Source organism: Taudactylus pleione, unplaced genomic scaffold, assembly GCF_031769625.1.
Source record: "Taudactylus pleione unplaced genomic scaffold, aTauple2 ptg000217l, whole genome shotgun sequence".
Lineage (NCBI taxonomy): Eukaryota > Metazoa > Chordata > Amphibia > Anura > Myobatrachidae > Taudactylus > Taudactylus pleione.
In genome coordinates this window covers 1,933,324-1,952,540 of record NW_028284619.1, presented here as the reverse complement: position 1 = coordinate 1,952,540, position 19,217 = coordinate 1,933,324, and the positions used below count along the sequence as shown (strand labels likewise).

Below are 19,217 nucleotides of genomic sequence, written 5' to 3'. Positions count from 1 at the left end.
TCATTATAAAGGTGAAGTGTGAGCATGTCTTTCTCCTGTATCCGGTCATTATAAGGTGAAGTGTGAGCATGTCTTTCTCCTGTATCCGGTCATTATAAGGTGAAGTCTGAGCATGTTTTCCTCCTGTATCCGGTCATTATAAGGTGAAGTGTGAGCATGTCTTCCTCCTGTATCCGGTCATTATAAGGTGATGTGTGAGCATGTCTTCCTCCTGTATCCGGTCATTATAAGGTGAAGTGTGAGCATGTCTCCTCCTGTATCCGGTCATTATAAGGTGAAGTGTGAGCATGTCTTCCTCCTGTATCCGGTCATTATAAGGTGAAGTGTGAGCATGTCTCCTCCTGTATCCGGTCATTATAAGGTGAAGTGTGAGCATGTCTCCTCCTGTGGGTGTAACCAGCCCAGCATAGTGTGTGTAGTGGTGTCTGATAATAATTCCCATGTGTGCCATGGATGCAGGGTGTACTACTCCTATTGTGCATTATTAGTTGTTGCATGAATTACTGGATTAGATGGAGTAAGGTCCCAGACAGTGGCGTCACAAGGGGGGGTGCGGGCCGCACCCGGGTGTCACCCGCCGAGGGGTGACACCAAGGTGCAGACTCCCCCCTCAGTGACAGGAGCCGGGTGCTGCACTGTAGTATTAAGTGCAGCACTCAGCTCCTGACATTTGTGAGGGAGCCAGCACTGCAACCACAAGGCAGTCCGCACCTCCCCTCCTGCACAGTGCGCACCCAACTTAAGTTCCCCCACGGCCCCAGAATGGGACAACGGGGGTTCGGGCCGTGAAGCCACGCCCCCATCCAGAAGGACATGCCCCGTCCCGCGAGGTTACGCCCCTTTTTCGGCGTCTGGCGTCCCTCCCTGCCCCGGGTGACACAACGGGGAGGGATGCCACTGGTCCTAGATGTACATATTTGGAGGGAGTCTGATGTTGTAGTCACTGTATATGCGTGCAGGAGCTCCGAGAGGGGGGGGGGAGCGGGTACCGATTACCCGGGCTTCCTGAGGGGCCCGGTGGGGGCCCGGGTCCGGCGCCGTTCCCCCCCTCACAGCAACCCAGCACACAGCGTGTGCTGAGCTGCAGTTGGAGACTGGTCGTGGTTGCTGAGCAGCAGCCACAGCAGTCTTCTATGCCTGTGCGGGGAAGCGATCACAGTGATCGTGCCCCCCCCTGGCTTTGCGCCAGGCTGAGGGGGCTCAGAGCGCCCCACTCCCTTGCGTGCAAATCTTTTTTTTTTCTCGGCAAGGGAGCGTGGCCACGCCTCCCACGATTAGGCCTCACCCCCTATTACCGGGGCCCGCCACAGCTCTTGGCGGGCCTGTATGCGTGGTCATATCTGTACTGTACATAGAACGGCCAGATGGAGCAAAATTTGCAACGTTTGATATGTATATTTGTTTTTCGTTCTTGATTATTTTCCTTGTTTTATACCTACAGAATACTTGCAGTGGTGTGTGTATAGTAGAGGGAATAGCAGGGTACATACACTGGGCTCAATGCTATTAGGTGCAAGTAGGGTACTGCGAGACGTTCTCACATTGCATGATGGTGTCTGTAGTCCTAGAGCTTGGTTCTGTGCACTGTAGCAATAAGCTCCTAAGCCTACGCCAAACTGCAACTCCCTGCAGCACGCGGGTAACTGTCCTCCTCCTTTCCCGGTACTGGTTGGATAAATTGTCTTTACAGGACGTGTTTAGGCTGCATGTGTTCCTAGAGCTGCACGGTAGTGTTGTGTCTGTGTGTGAGGAGACTAGGAGAGAACAGTGGTGTCCGCATACAGAGGCCAAATCAGTAAAAACAAAGACGCCCCCAGGCTTACTGATCTCTGTCATCAGGTAGGGTTAATCCATCTGTCATGTGGCGGGTTAATCCATCTCCCCCTGAGGGGCATCACTCAGCAATTTAGGGGCACCAAAATTAATTTATATCTTGCTCCCCCCCACCAAAAACAATGTGGTGCCCCTAAGTAAAACCCTCCATCAGCTCAAGTTCCATTTATCTCAAAGTCATACTTGCACAGCTGAGTTTGAGTATAGAAGGTCTGGGCCACTGCATGCCCTTTGCTATAATAATCTGCCACACAGGGTCGGACTGACCCATAGAGTTACAGGGGAAATCCCGAGGGGCACCACTGTCTTCCTACCTCTAGAGGTCGGGTTGCAGACTGTGCCCTCAAATTATACACTGTTATGGGGGGTATCCACTAGATGATAAAGTTGAACGATAACGATAAAATCGTTCGATAATCGTTCAATAATCATTCGATAATCGTTTGAACATTTGGTCTTTTAGACATCTATCATCGTTCAAACATGCTGGTCAACCTGATGATATCGTCAGGTTCAGCATATTTGCAGATGATTGATTGTGCCTGCACCGAATGACATATCGTTCAGTGTGGGCACCCTGCAGTGTAGTGAACGATTACGTTATCGTTCAGTCTTTTCACTGTCGGGTAGTGGATACCCTCCTTTACTCTATTAGAGGGTCAGTTGCGTTATGGAGCAGAGCCTTGGATAAAGCTTTATTCACTATAGAAACTACACCAAGATTTGCCCTCCTGCCAATCAATGTCAGGACAGACCCCTGTCCCCTCCTCTTGTTTGTTGTGGGCTTTAGTACCTGCCAGTGATTGCAATGGCACTGTAGCTCTGCATGCATTCACTATCCTACAATTAAGTCATCCCATTGGTAAGAGTTTAGATAGTTGAATATTTATTCTTTACATAGGCATGTATATCAGCTTTACAAGACCTCTATTGGTTCTAATTGAGTTTTACACATTGTCGGGTCTGTACCGGGGTCCCCTATATATGGTATATATAGGTAAACAGGATCAACATCATGTGCTTAATTATTATAAATATGCTGGATTATACCAGGGCTATGGTTTATTCACTACAATGTACAATATCTGTAAATTATCATGTGTACACGATCAGCATTGTACATATATATTTGTAAACGTCTCTGTGGCCTAGCCACGACCCTCTGGTGGCTGCTCGCACCCCTTAAGTATGGGCCTCTACCATTGCATTCTCCTGGTGGGCCCTACATGTCCCTGTCCGGCACTGCTGCCACAGGAGGAACACATACAGTATTTGCTTGTGTTTGTATGCAAGCACACTCATCTCAGGAGGTTTTCCAAAATTTACTAAGCTTCGTGTTGGTCCGAGATTGCAATCACGGGTGAAAATATTGTGTTTTACCAACACAGGAATTTACTATTGTTAAAATCGCGTTTTTATTTAATTTAGGGGGGGTGAATTCGGCAGTGTTAATCCCGCAAAATCGTCCGTTTGTTTCAATAGTAATGAATACAGCATCGACTCAAATCGGAAGTACTTTTCATTCACTTCAGCATAACACAGGAATTTACCATTATTTGTTTTGTTCTATTCAGCCATTTTTGCAGCCAAATCAGGGAGTCAATAGAAGTTTTAAATAGACCACCTCCTGAGCTGCGAGTTTCCCTGACACATACACAGATTAGTGAGATTTCTGTATGTTTCAGCATGGAAACAGTGTGTAAATGGTTAATTTAAAAAAAAAATTGACGTATGGTTCCCCTGCCCAAAAGGCATAACCAGCCCCCGGCTGCTCAGCCAGTTCTGGTTCCTAAAAAAATGGGAGAAAAACGAGTAAGTTCTCCCCGTATTTTAGGAACCTGCACCTGCCTACTGGCCAGTTCTGGTTTTAAAAATAGGGGAAAAAAATTGTGTAGGGTCCCCCTATATTTAAAACCAGCACCGGACCAAAACCGACTGGCTTAGTCTGTAGCCCGGGGTTCTTCCCTGCACCCCAGGGCTGTGAGTACGGGGGTAATAATGGTGTAAAATAGTGAAACTATTGTATTTTACAGTGGAACTTCAGGTGCTAGCATACCTGCCCTTTGGCACTTGTGGAACTACAAGTGCCAAAAGGCGGCTGGCACCCGTACCCCCACTGTAAAATAAATAGTTAAAAAAAACCACAACACTCACACACCATCTAATTACAACTTTATTACATACAACTACCTAACCCGACCTGGAAAAAAAATCTGATAGGAGGCCGCTTTACATGTAGCGGCCACTACATCTAAAACAAGTGTCCAATAATAATGATGAGGGCTATGAAACCAGGCATACGGCACAGTCGCAGATGCATGTGCAACTCAAGAATATATGTATTTCGTTTTGTGCACAAAATGCGGGAGCAATTATGGCGGTCTAGCATTCAACCATGTATTTGCCCCAATAGCAACACTTTCTCAGTTTAATTGAACATAGGAGGATTTCAATTAGATGCAACAATGCGAAAAAACTTAACATCGTTGAAGTTTTGGTGAGATTATTTAGTTTCTTTTGCCTAAGCAAGCTCCTGTTTTTTCGCACTACCCTATTAGAAAAGACGTGATGCGGCACTTGCACGAAAACTGTTCGTGGAGTAACCTGCGAAAAGTACAGCTAAATTTGGGGAAATCTGTCTGTACCCCATGAAAAGGCTAACTGACAATCAACGTAAAAGTGTATTAGTGGCCCTAATAAAATTTGGGGTTCTTACATAGGGATCTATTCATTACGTTAATTATAGGGATATTTAACAATCCATATCTTTGGGAGAGCTAGAGCAATTCATCAATGCTCCGGCACGGAGACAGCTGATCCGAAAATCCTTCATACAGGTCATGTATGTGCACAAGAGCCCCAACGTCCGGCGGAAGGAGCTGGACAGGGTAGGAGGGATCCAAAAGGACCCCTCTTTGCGACCCGGGGAGCTGGTAGTGGGAGCATTCGCCATCTGAAGCTGGTGAATGCTCCCGCATTCAAGCTCCGAAAATATTGTATTTTCGCAGCTTGATTAATTCTGTCCCCATTCTAGTGTATGGGGACAGCGGGCCGTTCCACCAGAGGAAGGTAAGCAGGAGATATCTGTGATACTAGTGTATGGGGACAACAGGCCATTCCGCCAGAGGAAGGTAAGCAGGAGATATCTGTGATACTAGTGTATGTGTACAACAGGCCATTTCACCAGAGGAAGGTAAGCAGGAGATATCTGTGCTATCTCCTGCTTTACTGTTTTGTAAAAATTAATTGATGATGAATTGGCCCAAATAAATGCTGCAGCTAAACTAGGAGTACATTAAAATGGGTGCAAGTATATATTTGAGTAAATGGTAAAAATACACCTGGTGCAGCCACCTGCAATGTTTAAAACACCTGTCCCATCCATACAGCCCCCAATATCCCAGACCCAGTACTTTAAACCTATTTTCTAACAATTAATTTTTTTTACTCCAAAACTGACATGTAATTTTTGGCCAACTTAAGGTAATTAAAAAAAATGTTTTGCCTATTTTGTCATTAGGGGGTGTCCAAGGGGTTCTGAACCAAGTTCCACCATTTTTAACCAAAAAGAGGGATTGTGCACAACTTTTCACCTGTTTTGAGATGGTGAAAAGTTTTTGCTGGTTTTTGTCTATGGAGAATGCGAATGTGCGATACACGAAACATTCGCACCGGCGAAAACTTTTTTCACAAAACTGCGGCTTTTCATGGCTAATTAAATCCTGCCCATAGTAGCTGTCAGCTGTCCCTAATACCCTGGAATAGGTCTATGCAGTGGCATCATGACTGGGTGCGGGGGATGTGGGGCGCTCCCGGGTGTCACTCTAGGAGGGGGTGACACCAAAATGCCGGCTTCTCTGCAGTGACAGGAGCCGGGTGCTGGAGTGTGACATTCTCCTGCAGCACCCCGCTCTTGTCATAGAAGAGGAGCCGACAGTTCTGACAGCCCAGCCGACAATGCTGACAGATCCCCCCGCCCCTTTTATTTAGGCCACACCCCCTTTTCAGGCAGGGATAGTCAGAGTGATGCGCTCAAGTGCTACATTTGTGAAGCAAAGTGTCCCAGGAAAGGTTCAAGTAACATGTAACAAATGTGTGTTTTTGCACGCACATACTCAGACACATATAATGCATTATTTTATATAATAACTGACATTTTCTTTTTGAACAATGTTTGAGCATTTTGATTGGACGGACACAATAAATCCGTGAGGACCGCTAGTACAGTAATTACAAAAACAGAAAAACAACCACTGTACACTCACTTACTGTAGCTTGTACTCACCAGCTCACTCAACCATATATTCCATTTTTCCTCATAAGTCATAAAATATTAAAGCACATCAACCTTTTCCAGCTTTAGACATTTCCTCTCTGCTTAATTGATTTTATCTCAGGAAGCTTTGGCTCACTAATTTTAGCAAACAAGCGCGCACATCCTCACGATCTATGGAATATTGCAGATTACCCACTAATTAATTGTGTGTTCACACAGCTGAACATTAATGTCCAGTGTGCAGCAAAAACAAGGTTAAAATTAGCACATTATACCAACTAAATACAGACCCAACTTTCCGGTGGGTGGAATATTGTGAATCGTGACGCATACCAGCAATGGAACGTATGAAAAATATCTTTTCTAATAGTATTTTTTTTTTTTTTGCCATTTAGTTAAAAGGAAAGAGACTATGCTGTGTGCAGTTTATGTGCACGAAGGCGAGTAATTCATTATACATGGTAAGTCATCCATGCGTATCTGTACATTTTGCCTGTAGGTAATCTGTGCACCTGGCGATACAGTGTCTAATTCACATTAAAGGCACAGTGTGATAAATATTCAGCGCATAACCTGTGTTTAAAATAAATATATAAGATATTCAACAAGTATTGAAAGATACGTACATACTGCATGTAATGCAGGGCAACCCTTATATTTTTGTTCTGCGGAACACTCGGGAGAAGTTATCAATACAATTTTGTGTTTATTTTTATTAGTGTTGTTATTTTATTCAGCGCTGTACATTTGGGGATCATATCACAAATGCAATGCATAAATGATAGCACCTGGATGCTGAAGATGACCCTGGCCAGATGACCTTACAATAATAATGTGTACTGTGTTTATTATTCTTAGATAATCTGAGAAATTAGGATAATAATTGCGTTACTTAGCTAAACTTTTTGAAACTCTTTCAGCATGCATAAGCGTTAGATTTAATGCAAAGTGAGTATGGGGTTAGAACTGTAAACCCCTATGTCCTAATTAGCATCTTTGGTTCTGTGACTTAAAAAAAAAACGTTGCCTTAAACCTTGATGTTTGATGGAAGTCAACCGAAAAATGTCCTTATTATCCAATGAAGCACAACACTATCATATGCTGGCAATGTGTAGCAATAGGGAATACTGTATATTGTCTGTTGAGTATAATATATGGAATCCTCTCTCTCATCATTGCACATTTACATAGACGCGACCACTACACTACCAGGTTGTCTAAAAAAACTTTGGGAGACAATGCACTGAAGCGACTTTCCAGCAGCTAAGGGGTTAAAGGATAACCACAGGCAAATGCGGAGATGTTTGCATTGCAGTGTAAACAGAACTTGCTCTAATAATATATGCTAATTACGAATAATCATGGCATTTTGTGAGCGGTTAGATTAATGGGTGCCTAGCATGCATGCAATGAGGGAAATGTACAACAATGAAAGCAGAGTTGTGACTCAGGGAAGATAAAGGAATAAGTGTTTGGATTAATAACTGGAAAAAAAAAAAACTCTAGAGCTGCTGATCTGCTTTTATAGGAGAGATCTGATGCACAATCTACCAAAGGGATTCCTCCTCAAACCAAAATTAATAATTTATTCATGGGCTCAAGTCACTTAGCCTGCATTGATCTAGCAAGGCTGCCTTTTCCTTTCATTCATAAGCATTTAAATTCTGTATATCTGGAGCAGCAGCTGCTGCAGCTGTGATATAGAGGCTAGCATGCCGCTATGTACGGGGACAGGCTACATATGACTTCATTGAGCCAAGCTGGGTGACAGTTCGTGTGTCACAGAATAGCTGCCTGCGATACCAACATGACATATCAGCGAAGGTCCAGCTCTCTTCCCCTGCACTTTGCCAGCAAGCTGCTGTTTGGGTGGCTGCACTGTAGCTGTTCGCACAACAAAAGCTGCTATGCAGTACGGCACTGAATGAATTGGGGGAACTCTCCAGTGGGTGCTCATTGTCCCTTGTGTCAGCTCCCCCCACCTCACTCGTTGTCAACACGAGACACCCCCAGCAACTGCTCGTCGCCAATTCCTCCGAGAAGATTTGCTTGCCATATAACTGCTCCTTCTTCAACTCTTTCTTCCCCTTTCTTCTCGTCCTCATGCACTTGTTCTTAATATATTTTCTGCTTGGTCCATTTGCACAAGTTGCCTTCTTGCTATTTGTCAGCACTTTCCCATTAATGTCCGTTCCTGCTCCAGTGAACCAGCACTAGACTTAATATGGGATGAAGGCTGGAGGTTACCGGGAACAGAAAGGAGACCTGAAGGCAGCTTCCCATTTGTAAAGTGAGCAGTAATTGTGAGAGGACAGGCTATACAGTTGGAATCAATAGTCTGCTTTTCTCGCAGCTAAGAGCTCTCCAGTCTCGCAGTAGGTCAGGGAAGTAACTCCAGTGCTCTGCTTACTGCAGAGTTGTACAGGAGTAAACGCACGAGGCTGCAGTGCTGGTACATCACGCTTCCTGTTACCAAGGACACAACTTTTAAAATCATTGCAGGTTCCTCCTCATAGTCTTACACCATCATCCCGGATACCCATCTAGGATGGACGATGAATGATCAACCCTGATTCTTTGAAATCTGTTCCACAAGGGGAAAACAAGAAAAGCTGCCGGTTCTTTCATTTTACTGTACAAATCTCTACAGACACAAAGCAAGGAAACATGCAAGGGATTGTCACTACTCCACTAGCTGTTGGGATCTTTTTCTTTTTCTTCTGGATAGCCCTGAACACGACGCTGAAGCCGGCGATTGGATCGGAACAGCAGATCCCCTTATCTATGTAAGTGACAAGTCGTTTTCCGCTGCCCTGCGTATTTTTTTTTTGTTCATTGCTGTGGACGTCGCGTAAACTTATCTGGTAGGAAGCAAGTTTAAGAGACTGCAGATATTTTTTTTTTTCCAAGGGCTATTCTAACATAACCTATTAAATGCAGTCGTGCGGGGAGCAGAATATGGGTTTTTTTCCCCCCTCAATATAATTTACCTGCTGTATAATTCTGACCTTGCTTTACGGTTATGCAGGCGTCCCCTTGATAGTGTCATTTTTATCCGCATCCGTTGTTGCATTAAATTGGTGGTGAATGAACCGGATCTCAGCTAGCAATGTAATTTCTAAGGGAGCAAAGCAGAAGGTTTTGTTGTACAGTAATAAAAAAAAAGGAAAAAGGAAATGCAGTAGATGCAAGACACAGAGAGGCCTTACCTTGATCTTGGGAGCTAGATGTAGATTTGCTTTGGGCTGGCTAGTACTGTAGCTCCACTGTCCTGTTTTTGCTTCGCTGTTAGTTTTCCTAACTAAGCTTTTCCGATGCAAAAAAAAAATATTCTCAGCTAATTGCTGCTGGTATTATGTTTCTCTCTATACCTTGTCTTCCTAGGGTAAAGCTCTGGGCCTCTGCTTTTGGAGGGGAGATCAAATCCATAGCAGCTAAATACTCAGGTTCCCAGCTCCTGCAGAAGGTAAGCGCAGTGTGTTTGTGATATTCACTGATCGCAGCAATTTTGCGCGCTGGCAGAGCGCTCCGATAGCAGGCACTGCCGGAGGATCTTCCTTCCATGCACCCAGCCTTTATTATACATTTGAATCTAAAAATAACTTGTTAATTAAGCCATTACTCTTAATTGCAAAACCGACAAAGTGAACAGACTGTTTGGTAGTGTCATCCAGGAATTTTTGCGGGGTTTGTGCCATTCGCTTCCCAATACTAGATACAAACAGCTGGTGGAGTGGAGATTGCTAACTTAATTCCAAGGCGAATTAGTGTTTATTTTCATATTCCCCTAGCCTGCCCGTGTCAGAGGCTTGCACGTTACAAGCGACAGGAGGCATTGCTGTGTTGTCATCTCTGCAGTTCTTACAATCCCATTATTCCCCAATCACCTCAACCCAGTGCTGGGATGTATTACATCATTACAGATAAGAAGCTGTGAATGTGGTTATCTCGCCGCTCAGCCGCACAGCTGGGTAATAACCCAAAGAAGTCGTGTTCCAACTTGAAGAATCTGTCTAAGTTGAAATTATTGCAGGTAGTAATGAGCAAGGTGAAATTGTGATTATCAGCTCAGAGGCGAAAGCTGCACATTTCTGCAGACTGAAAGGAACACATCCTTCCCAATAAACTATTTTAATGAACTCTTTACGCTGATATGTCCCTAACATACAGCCATGTATTTTGATTTGATGACAATCTTAGATCATTGGCTAGGCAAGAGTTAAAGGGACACCTATTTAGTCTTCCAAGAGTCACTGGGAATAATTACATGAACAATAATATTAACTATTAAATACTTCTGTTTGGGTCTTTTTAACCTACAAATCATTCACCATGTCCTATACCCAACTGTTAATTCTGCGCATTGTTCAGTAGTCCTGATCAGGAAGTAGCTGATATCCTAAAGCCATACAGATATGACCAATGCTCATATGGATTTTCAAATAGAGAAAAAAGCACAAAAAAAAAAAATTGGATTTGAGCAGGAGACAAACAATCACTAATTGCTGAGGGTTACACTCTTTTCCCTGCCTGTCCTTCATTAAGACAGTCGGCGCTCTCAGTCTTACAGAGAACTGGAATCAACATCCAAAACGCCAACGTGTATAACACCAACACCCACACACACATGCACCACTCACTTGTACGATCCAACAAAAAAACCAAACACAAACCTAGTCATTGGCATACATACACTCTGCATTTTTTTTTTAAAAAACAGGTCTTCGGGCCCTTTTTTCCCTGTAAATTACCCAGCATTGAAAATCACAAATGGAAGAGATGAGTGATTTTCTGCAGCTGTCGAAATTACAGTTAGAAAGGAGGAAAATGAGAGATATTATTTAGCAAATTACAACTGATCATTAAGCGTACTTTGATCTGACGAGCGGTGCGGGGAACACATGACAGTTCCCGACTCACTTTCTTTACATCAGATGCTTTGTGAAATTTGGATGGGGGGCTGACCCCTCTCTTTGTGATCTGCCATGTATAAACATAAGATAAGTTCAGAGGTCCTACGGTGTTTACACATGACGGGAGTCCAGTCACCTATACAGCGAGGCCTGCAGCACTGAACTGGGTAGAACACTCGGGCACATCCAATTTATAATATATGTTATAATTGGGAAGATGTATCAAACATTGGAGACAGATAAATTGCAGAGAGATACAGCACCAACCAATCAGCTCCTAAGTGTAATTTTACAGGCTGTGTTTGAGAAATGATAGTTAAGAGCTGATTGCTTGGAACTTTATCTCTCTCCTAGCTTTAATACATATTCCCCAATGTACCCTCTAGTGCGATTTATAAGGCCACTACAAGCCACAAAAGGAGATTTTAGAATTATAAGGGGGCCTATAATTTTTGTTATTACTCTTATAACATATTTATGGTCTACAGCAGAGGGTTATATTACATAGAATACACACAGTGCATGTCGCTAATGAATTCTAAAATGAAACTTTCAATCAGCATCTTTTCTGTATAAATATTGTATCACATATTTTTTATATAGTATTATAGCTCAAACCTCTGTGCATTAGTATGTACAGTATATATGGAGCGACTAGATGCAGGGAATATGGGCCACAGGACACTTTCATACCACACTGGAAATTTAAATGGACATTTAAAGGGTGTGCACATAAAGATGTACATTGTTGCTGGGAAGCTTTGTGTTAACCAATCGGAGACCGGTTGTATATGTAATATTTCTTTATTTCTATACGGATTTCAAAATTATCCTCCTTATCTCTATAAGTGCTAAGAGCGCGTTAGAGACACGATTGCTGATGAACGGTTAATGTGAGTGCTGGTGAATTGCTTGTCACTCATGCAGTAAGTGAAAGACATAATCTGCTTCATGCAAATACATTTGTGCATTATCTTTTTCATGGGGCGCCATGTGGTAATAATTGCAGTCAAGCAAACAGTAGAAAAATGACTCAAGTCCTGAGGGCTCACTCTGATTTACTTGTGCTTCCATACAAAGTCCATTCTTAATGGTTTGTGTCCGACTGATCTCCTAATAATCTGGTCAAACGTTCAACGATCTCAGCCAGCGAATCATTCCTGGGCAGTGATCCCCAGTCTCTGCCCAGTATTTCTGCTGCACAGCAGATGTTACACAGTATAACAATGGACACCTATAGATACCAGAACTACAGATCCCACAATGCAACAGCACGAAGGAGGCAGTTTCGAGCCTGAATATACTGTATTTAAAACCTATGTTTAAAAAAAACTATGTTTTCGTTTTGAACAATGCACAAGAATGTAAAGTAAAGCACCAAGTGATATTAGAGACCAAACAGCAAAGAGACCAGAATAATGTTATTACTGACCATTATTACTGTAGGTATTTGCAGCACTCACTGTGATGTAAGGATTCCCAGGGACATCTTGACTTGAATCCACACTGTCCACTCTCAGATACAGTGCTTTTATAGGTTTCTTCTATCATACACTTCAAAAGAGATGGAAGATCACTTCTACCTCTGTTGGTCTGCAAAGACCCTGTGAAGTAAGGCTGAGCTGTAACTAAAGTTCCAGGTCAAGTGGAATGTACTATTAAGCTATGACTGATGCGCACACAGTTTCAGGACAGGAAGATATTTGGACCTATTGTCCGTGTTAATGTACATCTGTCCTCTGCAGTGAGCGAAGAGGAGCCTCCACCATAGTCATGGTTGCCAAAATAGAGATAGCTTCCAGGGCATTGATGGGTTTTTGGAATAATATGACTTTTGATTATCTGCAACAAAGCAGTCTTAGAGCAGATAGACTAGATATTCTCTCTCACTTTGCTGGTAGGAAGTTATCAACTACCATTAGGCCAGGGAGGAAAGGTAAAGAGTTAGGGTCTCATTCAGACCCGCTCGCAAGCAACTGAGCGCTCGCAAGCAGGTCGATGTTTTGCTTTGCGCATGCGCATTGGCCGCACTGCGCGTGCACAAGCCCTGGAGCGAGAGAGAAATTCTCTCGCTCCAGGGCTCACTACAAAAAGGGGCGGCTGTCGATGTTGATTAATAGCTCGCCCCGTTTTGTAGGTGTGGCGGGGGGTGGTTTCACAAATGGAGGCGTTCCCAAGCGAACGCTTGCCCATTGTGGGCGGCCCCACTGATATCACCAGTGATGTCAGTGGGAGAACTTCCGGCTCTATTAGAGCCGAAAGCTCTCTGGGGCTTGCGGCAGACGAGACCCTACCACAAGGATCTCGTCGCAAGTCCCGATGGTCTTGACCATCGCGACCATCAACCTGGTCGCTCATTAAGGCTGTGGGTGGTAACCCACAGCCTAGCGAGCAGCCAGGAGGCCGGATCGTTATTTAGATGCGGCCACCCTCATTCAGAGTGAGTGCTCGCATTTTGCAAGCAGCTCTGAATGAGGTCCTTAGTGTCACTATAAAGGACAGACTCAATTAGCCGCGTTAACCCGTTTTCCGAAGTTAATGTGGCTAAATGCAATTTAACGCGGCTAGACGTACATTTTTTGCTACCTACTTAGCTGCGCAAATTTGGCCACGTTAACTTTCCATAGAATTTAACGTGCGTTGTTTCCTTGCAGCCCCTGAGCAGGTGAAAAGTTTGTAAAAATCCATATTTTAAGGTAAAGATGTTGAGACTTGGTTCAAAAACCCCTGGGTGCCCACCCCAATGATTAATTAGGCATTTGGAAGTTGGGGGTGTTATATTGATGGGAAAGGTGTTTTTTAGGTTTGCAGGTGGGATCTGCAGGTGTTCTTGTAACACATTTTTAAAAGTGGCTTAAAATGACACATAAATCAATTTACAAGCTGTGTTTGCACTCCAAATTAATCTACAGCATTTAGTTTGCTGAAAAACACTTTCTATGTTTTTTTGTTTAATGTTCTTAAAAACTGCAAGATCCCCAATTACTTTGCTTTTGTTTTGGCCACTAATAGACTTTTCTACTGCTATCCAATGTAATACCCCTTTACCATTACCGCAATAACCCGGGTTGCGGCTCGGTGTAAAAGGGTCCTTGAAAAATTACCAGGGTCGAGTGACCCAGGAATCCGACCGTGGTAGCTACAAGGGTGGAACCCTAGAAGGACCCGGGTATCAGTGCATTGTAAACAGCTGCTAAATGGAGCTTCAGTGAGCAGTCACCACCCACTGTTTTATGATCTCAACTTTGGAAAAGGCCATTTCTAATACCATACATAGGTTTTGCAGGGCAGACACGCGTTCAGTGTAAACGGGACCAACCCAGGAATAACCCCAGGCCAAGGTCGGACCCGGGATTTGATGCAGAAGGGGTATTAGATTGCATTTTTTGGGGGTACAGGTTGATTTTCCCATGGTTCCCCACACTTAACGAGGCTAACATCATACAAAATTACTGCGGACCAGTTTTTACAATTGGATTGGGCGGTAATTAGGAGCACGCACAGCCGCGCTAAGTGAAATCACTAAGCAATAGGCTTGGTAACTTAATCCGCGGTAAACTAAAATTTCACTGCGGACAATGGAGGCATGTGTAGTGATGCCGTCTTTGCAGGAGTTGGGTGAGGGCGCAGTACTTTGTAAGGAACTTGGAGCATAAACCTTTAGGTGTCTTGTAAATATATAAGTTTGATAGCAGTCACAGTGAGAATAGTAGAGTTAAGTGAGTTCATGGGGAAAAGTAAGTTAATGTGCCCATGCCATAACAGTTATTAATACCCAACAGGGGACGGGACTCAGCAGCAGACGCAAAGGCGATTATGGACGCAGATCGAGCAATTGTTTGCCATCGCGCATGGGTATAAGCCACACTGCGCGTGCGCAGTGATTGCATTGACATTACGGACGCACAGAGGAATCCATCACAAAGTGATGGACAGTCTGTCAGCATTTTGGAGTGGTGACCTGGTGACGGTGGTCGTGAAAACGCAGGCGTGTCTGTCCATTAGAACGCCATTTAATGGCCATGCATAAATTAGCCATTGCAATTGCATACGCAACACGAGAGCTCTCTGCGTGCGAGGACAGTGCTTGCAATTGGTCAGACTTGTTGTAAATGCTGCGTGAATGACCGATGTGTTGTGATGTTTATGCAGAAGAGCGACATTGGACGGATAGGAAAAGGCGGCAGTGGACGTCTTTATGCCGGCTGAGCTTTGGCAATCATTAGCATATTTTTGCAGCTGAGTTCTATGCAAAATTGCGGCTGTGACTGCATAAGCTTTCTCTACTGAATTAGGCACAGGGAGTGCATAGTTGGTAATATCTGAATACAATTCCCAGTGAGGAATTACTGCTAGGCAGGTAAAAGTATACATGTTGGGTTGATACAGAGGTGCTTTGATTATGTGATTTAGCCTTAGGAACATGGCACTAATACGCTCTACAATTGTGGCGCAGAGAAGAGATTAAGAATAGGGGTTTACAGCGCTCTCAATCCTGTTTACAAATCGTCCCTAGCTGCTCCACTGGTGGAGGTATCCCAACCTTCCAAATAAACGTTTACATAAATAGTTATCAGTGGTGCGCTCTGGGGCAATTAGAATATGTAAATGAAAGTATAAATTAGATAAATATGTCACTTTCTTGATGTTGTTGGACTGCAAAATGTCCTACTAATGTCTTAAACAAAAAAGTCCCGACTTGGATCTGTAGGTAGGGTGTTCTTAAAGATAATTAAACAGTTATGACGATGACGTGTGTTCCTTATCCCTGACCGGGAATGTATGCAATCGAAAAATCCCGCTGTCTGGAGAAGGATCTTTCGATAGTCCTAAGGAATACGTGGTCCCCAGAGAATTATAGTCCGTGATGTCTGTAGGATGGGTGTTCTTATATGTACTTGATATTACCATAAGTCTCCTTGCTCGCATTCCACCTCAAATTAAATATATTGGCACAGTATCAGGGATCATGGTGAACACAATGGTGCAGGTAGGTAAGAAATGGTTTGTACTTACCAATATGATGTATCAATCCTGCTGGTTCTCCTTGTCCCGGTGCTCTTGTTGCTGCTTATGAGGGTACTGAATGTGTGGAATGTGCTGTTGCACTCTTAGTAATGAAGTATGGAATATACTACAGACTCCAGTCTGGTTAAAACTAATTTATTTTAATATGACTCAGGGGAGTCTGGAATCAGCACACTGTACACAGGAGTCATAGACTGTGAGAAAAGTCTCTAAATTACATAAAATATAACAAAAGTTCTCTCATGAAAAAAATCCTTGTAAGTAGGGGGTGTGGCCCAACGCGTTTCATCTGTTAAACGGACTTTTTCAAGGACTTTTTTGCAGAGAAGAGATTGCTTTACATAAGAAAAACACTTATTTTTTCAGATCGGTTACACCAGGTAATATATCTTTATGTCCTGAATAAATTAATTACTGTAATAGATTATTAAATTAGCCGCAAGTCGGCTTGCCCCACGAGTAAGTGCAGTGATATGTCGCATTTACGCTAGCTCAGAACTTGTTTCCCCATCAAAGGTGTACTAAAATCCCCAGGGCGAACTCATGTGCCATTGATGTCATTTCCACGCTATTGCAACATTGCTTCGTGGGACGGAAAACCTTGCTCTTTTTTGCTTGCACCTCTGTGTAGTACGAGCAAAAACATGTGAGATTTCCTGTCCTGATAACCTGCGTTATAGTAGGTTCCGTAATCTCCAGCTAACTGAATCTCCCCCCAAGAAAACTGAAGAATACGGTCACTTTGTAATGGAAAATCATGAGTTATAAGAGGAAACGTTGTCACATAGATTTCCTAGTTCTGCATTATATAGCACTGGTTACAATGGGTTTCTAAATTGCTTTATTGGGTAACAAAAAAAAAATAGTTAAAGGGGAAACTTAACAAACTGATATGTTTAGTGAATTCTAGCAGCTGAATGCATTTCTAGATTTCATATAGGGTTAATGCAGCAACAGTTCCTGTTCACAGAAGTTGAGCATGCAGGGGATTTAAAAATATCTCTCTTCTTAGACGAAAAAAAATTACTCACCTTATACTTCAAAGTGAGCAATTTCATGATATGATCCAGTGCATCGTGAGTGCAGCTGCAAAACTTTGGAAAATAAGGAACGGTTTGTGAACATTAAACTTTGGGGTAAAGCATTCAGTGAATGACTCGTTTAATGTAGAGAAGAGACAGACCATCAGGTATAGCTACCTATAACCACAATCTCAGTCTGTTATTATCATAGACGGGCTACATCCAGCAGCAGCGCTGAGAGTGGCATCTTCCTCCTCTACCTGCGGCCCAGAGGTGCAGCATTTGTGGATGGATATTCTGAGTGGTTGCTACTGAGATGGAAGTGGCTGAGTTATCCTATACAAAACAGCTGCAGAGGAACCAGGCAGAGATAATAGTTGTTTGGGTACTTTTAACGCTCGGGTACTCTCCTATGCTATCGCTGCCACAGTACTAAGAAAGAAATGCTTTGTTATTCAAATAAAGCTTTTCATCTTCAAATTCTATTACAACTATATTTACATTTAGAATAATTATTTTACTAATATTTTTTTAATTTTTGTATGCCACTGGAAACCAGAGACTGCAGGTGCAATGATCATGCGTGAACTGGCATTGCCAGGCCATGCGTGATCTGAATGGAGCCATAATGTTTGGGCTGTTCGAACACAAAGGTTAGATGCATCAAACCTTTAGAGAGTGATAAAGTGAAGAGACAAAGTACTAACCAATCCGCTTCTAACTCTCATTTTTCAAACACAGTCTGTAAAATGACAGTTGTTAGAAATTGCTTGGTTGGTACTTTATCTCTCACCAAGGTTTGATACATCTCCTTTAAAATGAGTTACCACTGCTATTCTAATAAGGTTCCCCTTACTGCAGTAAGCCACAGTAATTAGGCCCCCCACGAAAACCCCCTGCTAGAAGCGTGATGTTTCAGCGGTATGCATTATGACAGTTTTCCAGATTGCCTCTAAAGAAAGAAACAGTGCGCTGTCTCAGGAATTTGATGAAGACGTTGAAGACAATAATATTACATTGGTTAATGTGCACATCTGACTTTAGTTTGGGACCAGGCATAGTGTAGTAGCAGCAGACTACCTGCTGATAGAAGAATGATGGTGAAGGTCCAGCTGGATGAAGGAAGGTCCCTTTTAATTACTCTTCATCTTCATTCTTGTCCATCACATAAGCAAGCCACCATTTCTTGTTATACACAACGGATATATATAGCCATTTATTTATGTCAACTGGAGTTTGTCTAGAGATTTTGTAACAAATACTGTAGATGATGTTGTAGCCTTAGAAAAGGTTTTCACAGATATTTTTGATGTACTTGAATCAACTGGTATAAAAGCATGATACTGTTGTGTTCCCTGAGTAGTCACTGACTGGCTGAAACGATCATTCAAAAATGTTTCAGACTCAATATAGTCTTCTTGCATTGTGAACGTCAAATTAATTCCAGATATATATATATATATATATATATATATATATAAATGGCTAGATGAAGATGAAGGTGAATTAAAAGTGACCTTCCTTCATCCAGCTGGACCTTCACCATCATTCTTCTATTCAAGGAAGCCTGATGTACTATGGATACCTCTAATAGATGTCTTATGCAAAGTTGACCCTATAACTCCAACTGGAAGAATTTATGTCATGTCTCCTAATGACACTTTAAAAACCACTGAGGCATTGTCAGACTATCTTCAGCTAACATTGTTGACTGACTAACACAAGGTCAAGTATTTCTATTCAACTTGATTTATATAATGAAACGAATGAAGCCATCAAATCTATTATTACCTATTACTAATTGTAATACACCCAGCTTTTTTGCATAAACTACCTTGCTTTAAAATAATTTTTAACTATAAACCCATTATCCTCCCACTTTTAAATTTTGACAAACATTTAACATTAGTATAGACTATTTCCAGAATTTTTTTTTACTTTCTTGTCGAGGCACTTTTTGAGGTAATCATGATCAAAAATTTCAGTTTGAATATGGAAAAAGTTTTTCCTCATAAAGCCTATTGTGTTGTATATCATAGGGCATACAATTTTACATAGCCATACTTTGGAAACGGCATTATATATTTAAATAATATTTTGTATTTTTTTTAGACTACATATATACTCTCCATTTACCAAATTTT

At 42.6% G+C, this 19,217-nt stretch overlaps 1 protein-coding gene across 3 annotated transcripts in view; it reads left to right on the top strand.

Moving 5' to 3' along the window:
- Nucleotides 1–7,798: 7,798 nt before the first annotated feature.
- The window catches only part of CACNA2D3 (calcium voltage-gated channel auxiliary subunit alpha2delta 3), a 1,120,348-nt gene continuing 1,108,929 nt past the window's right edge, over nucleotides 7,799–19,217 (top strand). For 2 of the 3 annotated variants that reach the window (XM_088478674.1, XM_088478673.1), the window contains exons 1-2: nucleotides 7,800–8,896; nucleotides 9,495–9,576. In XM_088478674.1, coding sequence (XP_088334800.1) covers nucleotides 8,670–8,896; nucleotides 9,495–9,576 — 309 coding nt within the window. In that variant the 5' untranslated portion in view covers nucleotides 7,800–8,669. Of the gene's footprint in view, nucleotides 8,897–9,494; nucleotides 9,577–19,217 lie in introns of all 3 variants that reach the window. The other variant, XM_088478672.1, reaches the window with a different exon arrangement.